Raw genomic sequence first — 13,559 nt, 5'->3', positions numbered from 1 at the left:
TATTATACACATACTTACTAGCAATGTAATCACGTTTAAAAAAACATTCAAAACTTTTAATTCTCCAACAATTATTATATTGTTACTTAAAAGTTATTTTTAGTGAAATTAACTTTTAACTTGTTCTCGGTGTGAGAAAATAGCTTTTGACTTAACTAGCTACTAAGCACTCATCATTAAATATAGCCACCACGTTTCCTTTCCAGTACTTGACACAACTAATGATGGGTTTGACTAACTTTTATAGATTAATAATAAAATATAAGCAATTTCTTCTTAATTCTAAAATGCCAAGTCACATATGAAAGCACTGAGGGTTAAATATGAGTGATAGACAGGGGGCAGCGGCGGGCAAGGCCCCTATTGCCATATGACTTGACACTCGCACTGAGAGTACGTGATGGAGAGACGTCAGCATGGGTGAGGTCTGTGATGGGATTTGGAAGGAAAGCAGCAGGTGGCAGTAGTGAACATGATTCTTTAAATGAGTTATACTCGGAATGTGCACAGTGGAGCCTTTTCCCGCCGACTGACAAACAATTCGGAAAGCTCTTAAACTGGGACATCTTCTGGTTTATTCTGGTGTTAGCCAAGATAAACCTGTAGTCTTCTCTCTTTATTATTCTTATAGGGGAGGACAATTCCCCTAGTTCTCCAGTGAACATGTATTTTCCAGTTACTCTGAGTTTCATTCACTTAACAAAGTTTTATTGAATACCTCTTTGGATCCAGAGCTTGGAATGCAGTTATAAAAGATTTTTGATAAGGACCAGTTGAGGACACCAGCTAATTTAGCTTCTGTCACTGCTCCTTGTCTCATGGCAATCTGGGCCACACAGATGGCAGACCTCTGTTTTTAGTGTTGCATTCTGGATGTGGTGAGTCATTGTGAAATTCATTCACTTTAGCAGCTTCCCTATGAATCACACTAGAATTGGTTTACTATTCTGCCTTTGGATAATTCTGAGGTATATTTTGGAAATAGTCATGGAGTTATGTTTTATTTCAGAGATCAGAAAACTTGTAGGAAGGGGAAAGAATGTAGAAGGGAAATTGGAGAGAAGAAATATCATCAATGACTATTGTGATTACGCATCACAGGTCTACGGACCTTTGTCTCGTCTTGGTCGTTTCCCAGACAACAACTCAGAGGACTTTGTAGTAAAAAACCACTATCTCAACACCTATGAAGGTAAGCAATTCACACGATAAGTTCAGTAGGAGAGGGTTATCTTAGAAATGGAAATTGAACATACAAAATATAGAATTCTAGACTAAAAGCTAAACAAAAATATTTGCAATAGACACCGGTGAATAAATTTAGTATTATTATTAAGAAGAATTCATATAAACCAATAAAAACTACTAAGACACAAATAAATGGACACACTATAGAACAATTTAGGGAGGAATAAACTTAACTACTACGCATTAAACATGTTTAATGTCATTAATAATCAAAGTTACACAAAAATAAAATAGCAAAAACTTTTATACCAGGTTTATGAAGAAAACAAGAAATGTATATTGAAGTCAACCCTTTACCAAGAACTGTCAAAAAACTAGTGGGCAGAGAATGGAGATCCAGAGGACCAATTCATGGACTAGGCTGCAGCTTTTATGAAGTCCAAGAGAGACTTACTTAAATTATTTAATTCTGGTTGGCAAGTTAAAGAAGCACCATGTGGTCAACATGATGAGCTGATGGTTACACTATTGAATTTGTAGCTCTGACCAGCTATCAGAGCAGAATATGATAAACTGGTGGACAGCTACTCAAGAATAGTGGTACCATGTATTGTAGAATCATTAGTTTTCTGTTGAATCTTATTTTTGAATTACTACTTTTTTGTAGGGCAGTATTTTCATTTTAGAATGCATTTCTCATTTTATGGGCTAAGTCATTGAGAATATGAGTTAAGTAGACAGAAATATGCTATCCATTTGAAGGACAGTTCATTCTAATATGGGATACACGCTATCAGTAATTTTAATGAAATCACTTGACAATTAGCTACTAAAATTAACAGTCTCCTTTAGATATGATAAATTTAAGCACTGGATACTAAAAGCATATACTTTCTTCCCATAGGATTAGTCGAACTTGAGTCATGTCTCCCAGATTTTGTGACACAGCCCCGAATCAGACCTCCAAAACTCTCTTCTACCAGACCTGCTGGTTTTCTGAAGAGGACATCAAAGTTGGACCATGAGTTAGCAGAGGTTCATAAGGTATACCTGTTATCTGGAAGACAAGATGCTTCTAGTGTGATTTTTACAGAGAAATACTACACTCCAAAGATTACTTTTTGTCTTGGGCAACAGTGTCCAGTGGGTCTAATATACACCTTGCCTTCTTTCTCCTCTCTTCTCTTTTCTCTCCTAGAGGCTGTCCATGCTATGCTAAACCAATGTATTTTGTTCCCTTGTTTCAAATTGTTGGAAACCTCTTGGAGTTTGTTTTCTTCATTAGCAGAAGTCACATTACTTTCTGAAAGTGTTTCCGACTTTGGCTTAGTATAATAAAATTCGACACTATAGTGGGTATAGCAGGTTTGTAGTATTAGGAATACTGTTGATGTTACTCATTGCAGTAGGTCTCCTTTTCTCCCTTTTATATTTGTTAGCAGGGCATCATAAAGAAAAGAGTCATGTTCAACTTCTTTCTTACCTAGTTTAAAACCTAACTAGAGGAGGGACTTGGATGGCCATCCCATGAAGCAGCCACACAGCATCCACCTGCTGGGCTTCTCCTTTTGCTAATTGGGCTACGGGTTTATAGACTCGGCTACTTTAGACTCTGTGGTTTATGATAGCAGTTCTCAGTCTTCCCTGTGCATCAGAATCATGTGGAGGGCTTTTTGAGACACTAGCACTAGTGCTCACCCCCAGAGTTTCTGATTCAATAGGTCTGGGTGGGGGTGTAGTGTTTGCATTTCTTACAAGTTTCCAGGTGGTGCTGATGGTGCTGGTCCAGGAACCACGCTTTGGGCCCCATTAGTATATGACATACTCTCACTGCTGGTCCAGGCATATCTGTTCAGTTGATTTTAGTAATATAGTAAGAATCAAAGGCAACCTGTATTCAACTTAAAAATTAGGACCTTGACAGTAATTTCCATATATCTATGTGGTTCTTTCCCACATCACCCCCCACCCCAACTCCTGACCCATCCCGAATGCTGTGTTTATCATTCTCTTGCTCTCTGTAAGATTTTTTTGCATGTTCTTTTTATGAAGTTATGGACATTCCCTTCTTTTCCTAATTTACTAAATCTTTTAATCATGTGTTTGTATTGAATTTTAACAAATGTTTAATATTCATCTTGTGGGATAATTATATACACTTTTTAAAAAAATGATCGTAGTAACATTTATAGTTTTAAAATAAACAATAATCTATCCTTGCACACCTAAGATGAACCTGGCTTTGTCCAAATGTGCTATGTGTTACCTTATTTTTAATACATTATTTGGTTTGATTTATTAATATGATTAGGATTTTGCTTCTTATGCATGAGCAAAATGGTCTTTTTTATTTTTCCTAATCCTATTGATTAGGATTTTGCTTCTTATGCATGAGCAAAATGGTCTTTTTATTTTTCTTTCTATTTTGATCATGTGTGGAGTAGGTATTCGAATTATGCAGGCCTCCTTATGTGTACTGGGAAGTGGTCTCTTTTTTTCTTTTTTGAGAAGAGTTTAAATAAGATTGAGATAATCTGCTCCTTCAGTTTGGTAGAATATACAGTACATATGAAATTATCTGGGTGGTGCCTGTGGCTCAAGGAGTAGGGCACCAGCCCCATATACCACAGGTGGTAGGTTTGAGCCCAGCTTCAGCCAAAACTGCAAAAAAAAAAAAAAAAAAAAATTATCTGGCACTGACTTTTTCTTCATGAGAAAAATTTTAACCACTACAATTTCTTTACAATTTGTATAACTTTTCTGCATTATTTTTGATAAATTACTTGTTTTTGAGAAATTCCGTTTCACCTAACTTTTAAAATTTGGGGGGGATATGATTGTTAATAGTCTTGTTTTATAATCTTTTTAATGTTTGTTTTATCTTATCCATGTCGACTTTTTTCACTCATAACATTATTCACGTATGCCTTAACTTTTCCCCTTCATCACTTTTAATGGAGGCTTACATCTTTTCTTAGTATTATTTTTCCAAACAAGGAACTTTTGATTTTGTTAATTTTCTCTTTTACATGTGTTTTTTTCAGTCTCATCAATTTCTGCTCTTATATTTATTCTATCTTTTTACTTTCCCTGGATTTATTTTATTATTATTTGTCACCCTCGGCAGAGTGCTGTGATGTCACAGCTCACAGCAACCTCCAGCTCTTGGGCTTAGGCAATTCTCTTGCCTCAGCCTCCTGAGTAGCAGTGACTATGGGCACCCGCCACAATGCCCGGCTATTTTTTTGTTGCATTTTGGCTTGGGTCAGGTTTGAACCTGCCACCCTCCGTATATGGGGCCAAAGCCTTACTCATTGAGCCACAGGCACGGCCCTCTGGATTTATTTTATAGTTCTTTTCCTCACTTAAACTGAACATGTAGCTCATCAATTTCAGGTACTCATCAGTGTCATATAACATTTCCTTCTAAACACTGGCTTTTGCTGCATTCCATTAGTTTCAGTATGTAGTAGTTGTCATTGTTTTTCATTTCATGTATCTGAAAATATCCATTATGATTTTTGAACCTATGAGTATTTTACAGCATGTTTTTAAATATCCAAATATACAGGATTTTAACTCATTTTCTAATTAACTTCTATCTCAATTACAGTATAATCAGAGATTGTAGTCTGTGTGAAACCTATTCTTTGGAATTCAGTGAGGCATGCTTGTGGATATGATCACATAAATAACATAGTCAAAGTCCACCTTCAAATCACACTCTACTATTTCATATGCACAGCAGATGCCTTACAGCAGACTATTGCCAATGCCTCCCTCCCCTCTCTGTATTGGTGTCATTCACTTCACTAATCCCTATGATATATCAGCCAATACATTTTACTCTAATTGTTTTAGCAGGGTTATTTTTAGATCAACTAAGAAAAACGAAGATTATTTTACCTTCATTTATTCCTTCTCTGCCACTCTTCCTTTCCTTATATAGAGCTATGCTTCTAATTTGTATCATTTTTCTCCTGCCGAGAGAATTTGTTTTTATCATGTCTTCCAAGGAAGGTCTGCTGGCAATGAACTTCAGTTTTTGTCTCCTTTTACTTTGGGGGGATATAATTCACATACAAAATCCACCCTTTTAAAGTATACAATTCAGTGATTTTTAGCATAGTCACAAAGTTGTGCAACCATCAGCACAATCTACTCCCAGAACATTCTCATCATCCCCCAAACAAACCCCATGTCCAGTAGCTGTCACTTCCAATTTCTTCTTCTCCTCAGCCCCTGGCAACCACTATTCTACTTTCTTTTTGTGGATTTGCCGATTTTGGACATTTCGTATAAAGGAATCATGCAATATATGGCCTTTCGTGTCTGGTTTCTTTCACTTAGCATAGCGTTTTTAAGGTTCATCCAAATTCTAGCATATTTTAGTACTTCTCCCTTTTATGACTGCATAATATTCTATTGTATGATGTATTACATTTTATTTATCCATTTATTTGTTGATGGACATTTGAGTTGTTTCTACTATTGACAATTATAAATAATGCCCTGTGGACATTTGTGTAGAATTGCTGGGTCCTGCAGTGTCTTAGTCTGTTTGTGTTGCTATAAAGGAATGCCTGGGACTAGGTAGTTTATAAGGAAAAGAGGTTAATGGAGCTGGAACATATACTTCTTAGCAAAGTATCTCAAGAATGGAAGAAAAAATGCCCAATGTACTCAGCCTTACTATGAAACCAATTTATACCTTTCTTGTGAAAGCTATAACCCAATTATAGCCCAAGAAGAAGAGGAAAGGGGAGAGAGAGGGGAGGGGTGGGGGAGGATGGGTGGAGAGAGAGTAATTGGTGGGACCACACCTACGATGCAGCTTACAAGGGTACGTGTGAAATTTACTAGGTGTAGAATATAAATGTCTTAACACAATAACTAAGAAGATGCTGTGAAGGCTATGTTAACCAGTTTGATGAAAATATTTCAAATGATGTATAAAATCAGCACATTGTACCCCATGATTGCATTAATGTACAGAGCTATGATTTAATTAAAAAAAAAGAAAGAAAGAAAGAAAGAAAGGAGGTTAATTTGGCTCATGGTTCTGCAGGCTGTGTAAGAAGTGTGACGCCAGCATTTGCATCTGGTGAGGGCCTCAGATTGCTTCCACTGATGGCGGAAGGGGCAGGAGAGCAGGCATGTGCAGATGTACTGTGGGGAAAGAGAAAAAGCAAGGGAGAGAGAAGGAAGGAGCTGTCACAGGAACTAAGTGAGAACTCACTCATTACTGGGAGGACAGCACCAAGCCATTCATAAAGGGTTCACTCTCATGACCTTCTGTTAGGCCTCACATTCAACATTGGAGCTCAGATTTCAACATGAGGTTTGGAGGGTCAATTATTCAAAGTATAGCATATAGTAACTCCATGTTTCACTTTTTGTGGAGTTGCCAGACTCTTCCCAAAGAAGCTGGACTATTTTGCATTCTCCTTAGTAATGTACGAAGGCTCCAAAGTCTTTGTGTCCTTGTCATCACTTGGTATTTTCCATCTTTTTTATTACGGCATCCTACTGTGTGGGAAGTGGTATCTCATTGTGGTTTTGGTTTGCATTACCTTAATGATCAAATATGTTGAGGATCTCTTCATGCACCTGCTGGTCATTTGTATATCTTTTTTGGAGAAATGTCTGTTCAGATTCTTTGCCCATTTTAAAAATTGTGTTTGTCTTATTGTTGAGTTGTAATAGTTCTTTATATATTCTGGAGGTTAGACTCTTATAAAATACATGATTTACAAATTTTTCTCTCATTCTCTGGGTTGTCTTTTTACTTACTTGATTGTATCCTTTGAAACACAAAAGTTTTCAATTTTGATCTTTTCACTTTTGAAGAATAGGTTTTGTTAGGTTAGTGTTTTTTTCTCTTAACACTTGAAAGATTTTACTCCACTCTCTTCTTGCTTACATGGGTTCAGACTAGAAATCCACTGTAATTCTTATCTTTATTCCTCTGTAGGAAAAGTGATTCTTTTTCCTCAGGCTTCTTTTGAGATTTTCTTTCTGGTTTTGAGTTTTTTTAATTTAAATATTTTATGCATGCATTTTTCTATTTATGGTATTTATTTATTTGATGTTCTCTAAGCTTTCTGGATTTGTGTTTGGTGTATGTCATTAATTTTGGAGTGTTTTCAGTTATTATTATTTTAAATTTTTGGTTTTTTTTTAAATTTCAGGTTAATGTGAGGGTACAAATAACCAAATCACAGTAATTGAATTTGTTAGGTAGAGTCCTAATTGAAATGAGTTTTTGTCCTATGTGGGCAAGAATTAGATTCTCCACTGGCTTCTATTAGTATTGAGTACATTGGATATTTGCTTTTCCATTCTTTTTTTTTTTTTTTGAGACAGAGTTTCACCTGTCACCCTCAGTAGGGTGTGGTGGCATCATAGCTCAAAGCAACCTCAAACTCTTGGGCTCAAGTGATTCTTTTGTCTCAGCCTCCTGAGTAGCTGGAACTACAGGTGGCCAACACAACGCCTGGCTATTTTTAGAGACATGGTGTGGTCTGGCTCAGGCTGGTCTTGAACTCCTGAGCTTGAGCAATTCACCCACCTCAGCCTCTCAGAATGCTAGGATTACAGGCATGAACCACTGCTCCTGGCCTTGCTTTTCCATTCTTGTGATACTTCACTGAGAAGAATGTGTTTCAACTACATCCAGGTTAACATGAAAGTCTCCAGGGCTGAATAGTATTCTATGATATACATATACCACCATTTGTTAATTCATTCCTGAGTTGATGGGCATTTAGGTTATTTCCACATCTTGGTGATTGTAAATTGAATTGCGATAAACAATGTAGTGCATACGTCCTTATGATAAAATGATTTTTTTTTTCTTCTGGGTAGAAAGAAATCCCTATTAGTGGGATTATGGGGTCAAATGAAAGCTCTAATTTGAGTTCTAAGTTACTCAAACCTGCAAACTTTAAGTATTTCTTCTGCTCCTTTCTTTTTCTTCTCCATCTGCTATTCCAGTTATAATTTAATATTGGCTCACAGTTCTCAGATGTTCTCCTCTGTGTCTGTGTTGGGGGTTTTTTCCCCCTCTCCATTCTCTTTTCTCTTTGCATTTCAGTTTGGGAAGTTTTTGTCACCCTGTCTTTAAGTTGCCTGATTCTTCCTTTGCCTATGTCAAGTCTATTGATGAGTTCGTTGAAAGCATTCATCTCTGTTATCGTGTTTTGGTTTCTAGCCTTTCCTTTTATTTTTAAAAAGATTTTATCTCTCTGTTTACATTACTCACCTGCTCTTGCATTTGTCTACCCTTTCCATTAGTTCCCTTAACATATTAGTCATGATAACTTTATTATTTATTTATTTATTTTTTGAGACCCTTTGTCACCCTCTGTGGAGTGCCATGGTGTCACAGCTCACAGCAACCTCTAACTCTTGGGCTCAAGTGATTCTCTTGCTTCAGCCTCCCAAGTGCCTAGGACTAAAGGCACTTGCCACAAACCGCAGCTATTTTTAGGGACAGGGTTTCACTCTAGCTCAGGTGGTCTCAAACTCATGAGCTCAGGTGATCTGCCTGCCTTGGCCTCCCAGGGTGCTAGGAATATAGGCTTGAGCCACTATGCCTGGCCTTTTACTTTTTTAACTGATAGCCTGATCTAGTCTCAAGTTATGGGAGAAGAGAAATAGGCCATAGTATGGGATTTATATTAATCTGGTTAGAAGCTGGGCTGTGTTTAGTGTTTGTTGTAGCTGTAGGAATGAGAGGCTTCAAAATATTTTAATGTCCTGATTTTATCTCCCCTTTGGCTTTCAAGTGAAATGCCATTGTATGGAATCTATCAGTTTAGAAAACTGTATTGAGGAAAGTTACCAAATATCAGGCTTATGTATCTTCTTGGTTTTAAGGATACATTATTTTGAGACTACAGAATCATAGAAATATGAAGGAACAAGTGGTATAAAGTTGGTTTTTTAAAAAATGCTTCATGAGCTATGTCATAATAGTCATAGAGGAGGAATACCCAGAATAGCATGAACGAGTGGACACACCACAATACTTTCAGGCTATTTTTTTTTTTTTTGAGACAGAGCCTCAAGCTGTTGCCCTGGGTAGTGTGCAATGGAATCACAGCTCACAGCAACCTCCAATTCCTGGGCTCAAGCGATTCTTCTACCTCAGTCTCCCAAGTAGCTGGGACTACAGGCGCCTGTCACAACGTCTGGCTATTTTTTGGTTGCAGCTGTTATTGTTGTTTGGCGGGCCCAGGCTGGTTTCGAACCCACCAGCTCAGTTATATGTGTCTGGCACCTTAGCCGCTTGAGCCACAGGCACCGATCCTTTTCAGGCTATTTTGATAGAAATATGTATGCGACACTTTGTCAAATAGCTTATGTCATACAGTGAATTAAAAGAATCTACAAATTAGTCCATTCTCTTTTTGAAATCCATAGATCAAACACAGGTTTATAAGTTTGTCTTGTGAGATTATAAGAATGTTCTCCTCTGTGTCTATGTTGGGTTCAGATGTTCTCCCCTGTGTCTATGAGTACATTGGATATTTGTTTGATAAGAGCACTTTCTTTAATATTGTTTGATAAGAGCACTTTCTTTAATATTCTCATATTCATTCATATATATTCTCTCTGTGTCTTTCTTCCCTTGTCTTTTGGTGAGCTTTACCTTGCAAAGCAATTGTGAGGCTGCAATTGAAGAAAATCTTTTTGTTTTTCTTTTTTTTTGAGACAGACTCTCTCTATGCCACCCTGGATAGAGTGCTGTGGCATCACAGCTCACAGCAACCTCAACTCTTGGGCTCAAGTGATTCTCTTGCCTCAGCCTCCCAAGTAGTTGGGACTACAGGTGCCCACCACAATGCCTGGCTATTTTTTTGTTGCAGTTGTCATTGTTGTTTGGCAGGCCCAGGCTGGATTTGAACCTGCCAGCCCTGGTGTATGTGGCTGGTGCCCTAGCCCCTGAACTATTGGCCCCAAGCCAAGAAAATTTTAATTTCGTTTGTTTGATTATGATGTTCACTGGACAGAAGACCAAATGTTTTTCTTTAAATTGTGAAAATTGCTGTAATCATTCCTTCCAAATTGGAATTAATTTTTTCTTTCTTATTATTTTTTTCTTTTTTGTAGTTTTTGGCCAGGGCTGGGTTTGAACCCACCACCTCTGGTATATGGGGCTGGCGCCCTACTCACTGAGCCACAGGCGCCACCCTCTTTCTTATTTTTGTATTTAGAATTGATTGATTGATTGATTGATTTGGAAATCAATCAACTATATCCACATAGTTCAAATTTCATGAATTATACAGAAGCATTAACCAAAATGTTTTCCTTCTATTTCTGTCTCCCACCCATGCAGTTTTTTCTTTGGAGACAATAGTCTTTTTAGTTTCATATCTATGATTCTGGAGATATTTTATATAACCAAAGACGGAGGGTGCCAAAAAATGTATACACACTTTAAGAAAGGAAAAAATTATATTAAAATTATAATACTCAGTATATACTGATAATGTTTGTTCTCTTGTATATTGTATCAGGTATCTCTTGTAATTGCAGAAGGCAAATGTGAGTTGTGTCTTACAATGTATATGCTTTTTTTGCCACCTTCTGTATATGTGCTTGTGTGTGTGTGTGGCTATGTAAATACATACCCCCCACATATATAGTTTATACATGTTTGCATATTGTATGTGTATTTGTGAATATGTATATTCAAATACGTATAAATACATATAAGTATCCTTTTAAACTCTTTTTTACATAAATGTTAATATAAAATATACACTGTCCTGCCTGTTCTTTTTTTTTTTTTTAACTTTATATATTTTGGAGATATTTCCATATAAGTATTACTAGAAAAGGTTTCTTCTTATTTTTTACATTTTCATGTAAAATGTAAGTACATTTTGTGATATATCATCATATAAATGTGCCATAATATATATGTATTTTCAAATTTTAGAATATTATGCTGGTATATGTGTTTTGGTTACATAATTTGCTTTTGAATATCTTAAGTCAAAGTTATAAGTGTTCCCTTCCCTCAGAAATTGTGTGTTGTACCTGTTAGGGATATCCCTTTCCCCTCCCTACCACCTACTTGAATTCTGTTTAGTTTTGATTCCATATGTGCGCATAAGGATTGATCAACTGATTCCAATTTAGAATTGAGTACACATGGTATTTGTTTTTCCATTCTTGTGATATTTCACTTGGAAAAATGGTCTCTACTTCTATCCGAGTTGTTACAAAAGATACTAGATAACCATGTTTTATGGCTGAGTAATATTTCATGGCATACATATACCACATTTTATTAATCCATTCTTGTATTGATGGGCGCTTAACCCATCGATACATGAGGTTGAGATTATGAATTGTGCCTGGTATAAACATTGGAGTGCAAGTGTCTTTTTTATAAAATGTCCTTTTTCCTTAGGATAAGTATCTCGTATTGGGATTGCTGGATGAAATGGTAGGTCTACTTTTAGTTCTTTGAGGTATCTCCATACTACTCTCCATAGAGGTTGTACTAGTTTGTAGTCCCACCAACCCTGTATAGGAGTTCTTTCCTCTGTGCATCCACCCCAGCATCTGTTCCTTTGGGACTTTTTCATGTGAGCCATCTGACTGGAGTTAGGTGATATCCCATTGTAGTTTTGTTGCTTTTCTCTGATAACTAGAGACTCTGAACATTTCTTCAAGTGTTTGTTGACCATTAGTCTACCTTCATTTGAAAAATATCTGTTCATGTTTTTGCCTACTTGTTAATGGAGTTGTTTGATCTTTTTTTTTTTTTCTGATTTGCTTGAATTCTTTGTCAATTCTGGTTATCAGCCCTTTATCAGATGTATAGCATGAAAATATTTTCTCCCATTCTGTAGGTTGTCTATTTGCTTTATTGATTGTGTCCTTGGCTTTACAGAAGCATTTTTATTTGATGAGGGAACATTTATTTGTTTTTGTTGTCTCTGTGATTGCTTGGGGTCTTCTGCATAAATTCTTTGCCTAGGTTGATACCTATAAGAGATTTTACAACATTTTCTTCTAGAATTCTTATAGTTTCATATCTTAGTTTTAAGTCTGTTATCCATTGTGAATTAATTTTTGTGAGTAGTATGAAGCTTGGATCCTCTTTCAGTCTTTTATGTGTGGCTATCCAGTTTTCCCAGCACCATTTATCGAATAGAAATTCTTTCCCCCAGTGTATGTTTTTATCTGCTTTGCCAGAGATTAGATGGGAATATGAGGATGGTGTCATATCTGGGTTCTCTGTTCTGATCCACAGGTCTATGTCTCTGTCTTTGTGTCAGTATCATGCTCTTTTGGTTACTATAATATAATTTGAAATCTGTTAAAATGGTGCCTCAAAATTTGTTCTTATTATGTAAGGTTGTGTTGGCTATTTGGGGTCTTTTTCAGATTCCATACAAAGAGTAGAACTATTATTTCTAGATATGCAAAAAATGATATTGGTACTTCAATGGGGATTGCAATGAATCTGTAAATCACTTTGGGTAGTACAGACATTTTTACAGTGTTGATTCTGCTGATCCATGAGCATTTATATCCTGTGCAGTTTCCTTCCTCAGTGTTTCATAGTTCTCCCTGTAGAAGTCTTTCACCTCCTTAGTTAAATATATTCCTGGATATCTTATTTTCTTTATTGCTACATCGGAAGGTATTGTGCTTTTGATTTGATTACTAGCTTGACTGTTGTTGATGTATATGAAAGCTACTCTTTTGTGTACATTGATTTTGTAACCAGAGACTTTACTGGATTCATTTATCAATTCCATGCATCTCTTGGTTGAATCTTTGCGGATTTCTAGATATAAATTCATATCATCAACAAAGAGCAATGGTTTGACTTCATCTTTCCCCATTTGTAATACCTTTGATTTTCTTCTCTTGTCTGATTGCTCTGGCCAGAACTTTCAGCACTATGTTGAATAGAAGTGGGGACAGTGGGCAACCTTGTCTGGTTCCAGTTCTAAGCAGGAATGCTTGTATTCCCCTTTTGAATATAATATTGGCTGTGGATTCATCATAGATGGCTTTTATCATTTTGAGGTATGTCCCATCTATGCCTATTTTCTTAAAGAGTGCTGTATTTTGTCAAAAGCTTTTTCTGCATCTATTGAGAGGATCATATGGTCTTTGTTTTTGCTTCTATTTACGTGATGGATTACATTTATAGATTTATGTATTTTGAACTATATCTCTGGAATGAAGTCCATTTTTTTTACGTGCAGCTGAATTTAGTTTCCTGAGATTTTATTGAGAATTTTTGCATTTATATTCATAAGTGATATAGATCTGTAGTTTTATTTTTTTGTTGTGTCCCTTCCTGGCTTTGGTATCAAGGTAATATTTGCTTC

General features: G+C 36.4%; 1 protein-coding gene across 1 annotated transcript in view; it reads left to right on the top strand.

The window, feature by feature from the left end:
* The window catches only part of MAATS1 (MYCBP associated and testis expressed 1), a 68,033-nt gene that overhangs the window by 33,016 nt on the left and 21,458 nt on the right, over positions 1 to 13,559 (top strand). Inside the window, exons 9-10 of the mRNA XM_003795133.1 lie at positions 1,010 to 1,192; positions 2,093 to 2,232. Coding sequence (XP_003795181.1) covers positions 1,010 to 1,192; positions 2,093 to 2,232 — 323 coding nt within the window. The remainder of the gene's footprint in view (positions 1 to 1,009; positions 1,193 to 2,092; positions 2,233 to 13,559) is intronic.

Source organism: Otolemur garnettii, unplaced genomic scaffold (genome assembly GCF_000181295.1).
Source record: "Otolemur garnettii isolate 467f Iridium unplaced genomic scaffold, OtoGar3 scaffold00089, whole genome shotgun sequence".
Lineage (NCBI taxonomy): Eukaryota > Metazoa > Chordata > Mammalia > Primates > Galagidae > Otolemur > Otolemur garnettii.
Note: the sequence above shows the minus strand (reverse complement) of the source record. Positions and strands in the feature narration are given on the sequence as shown.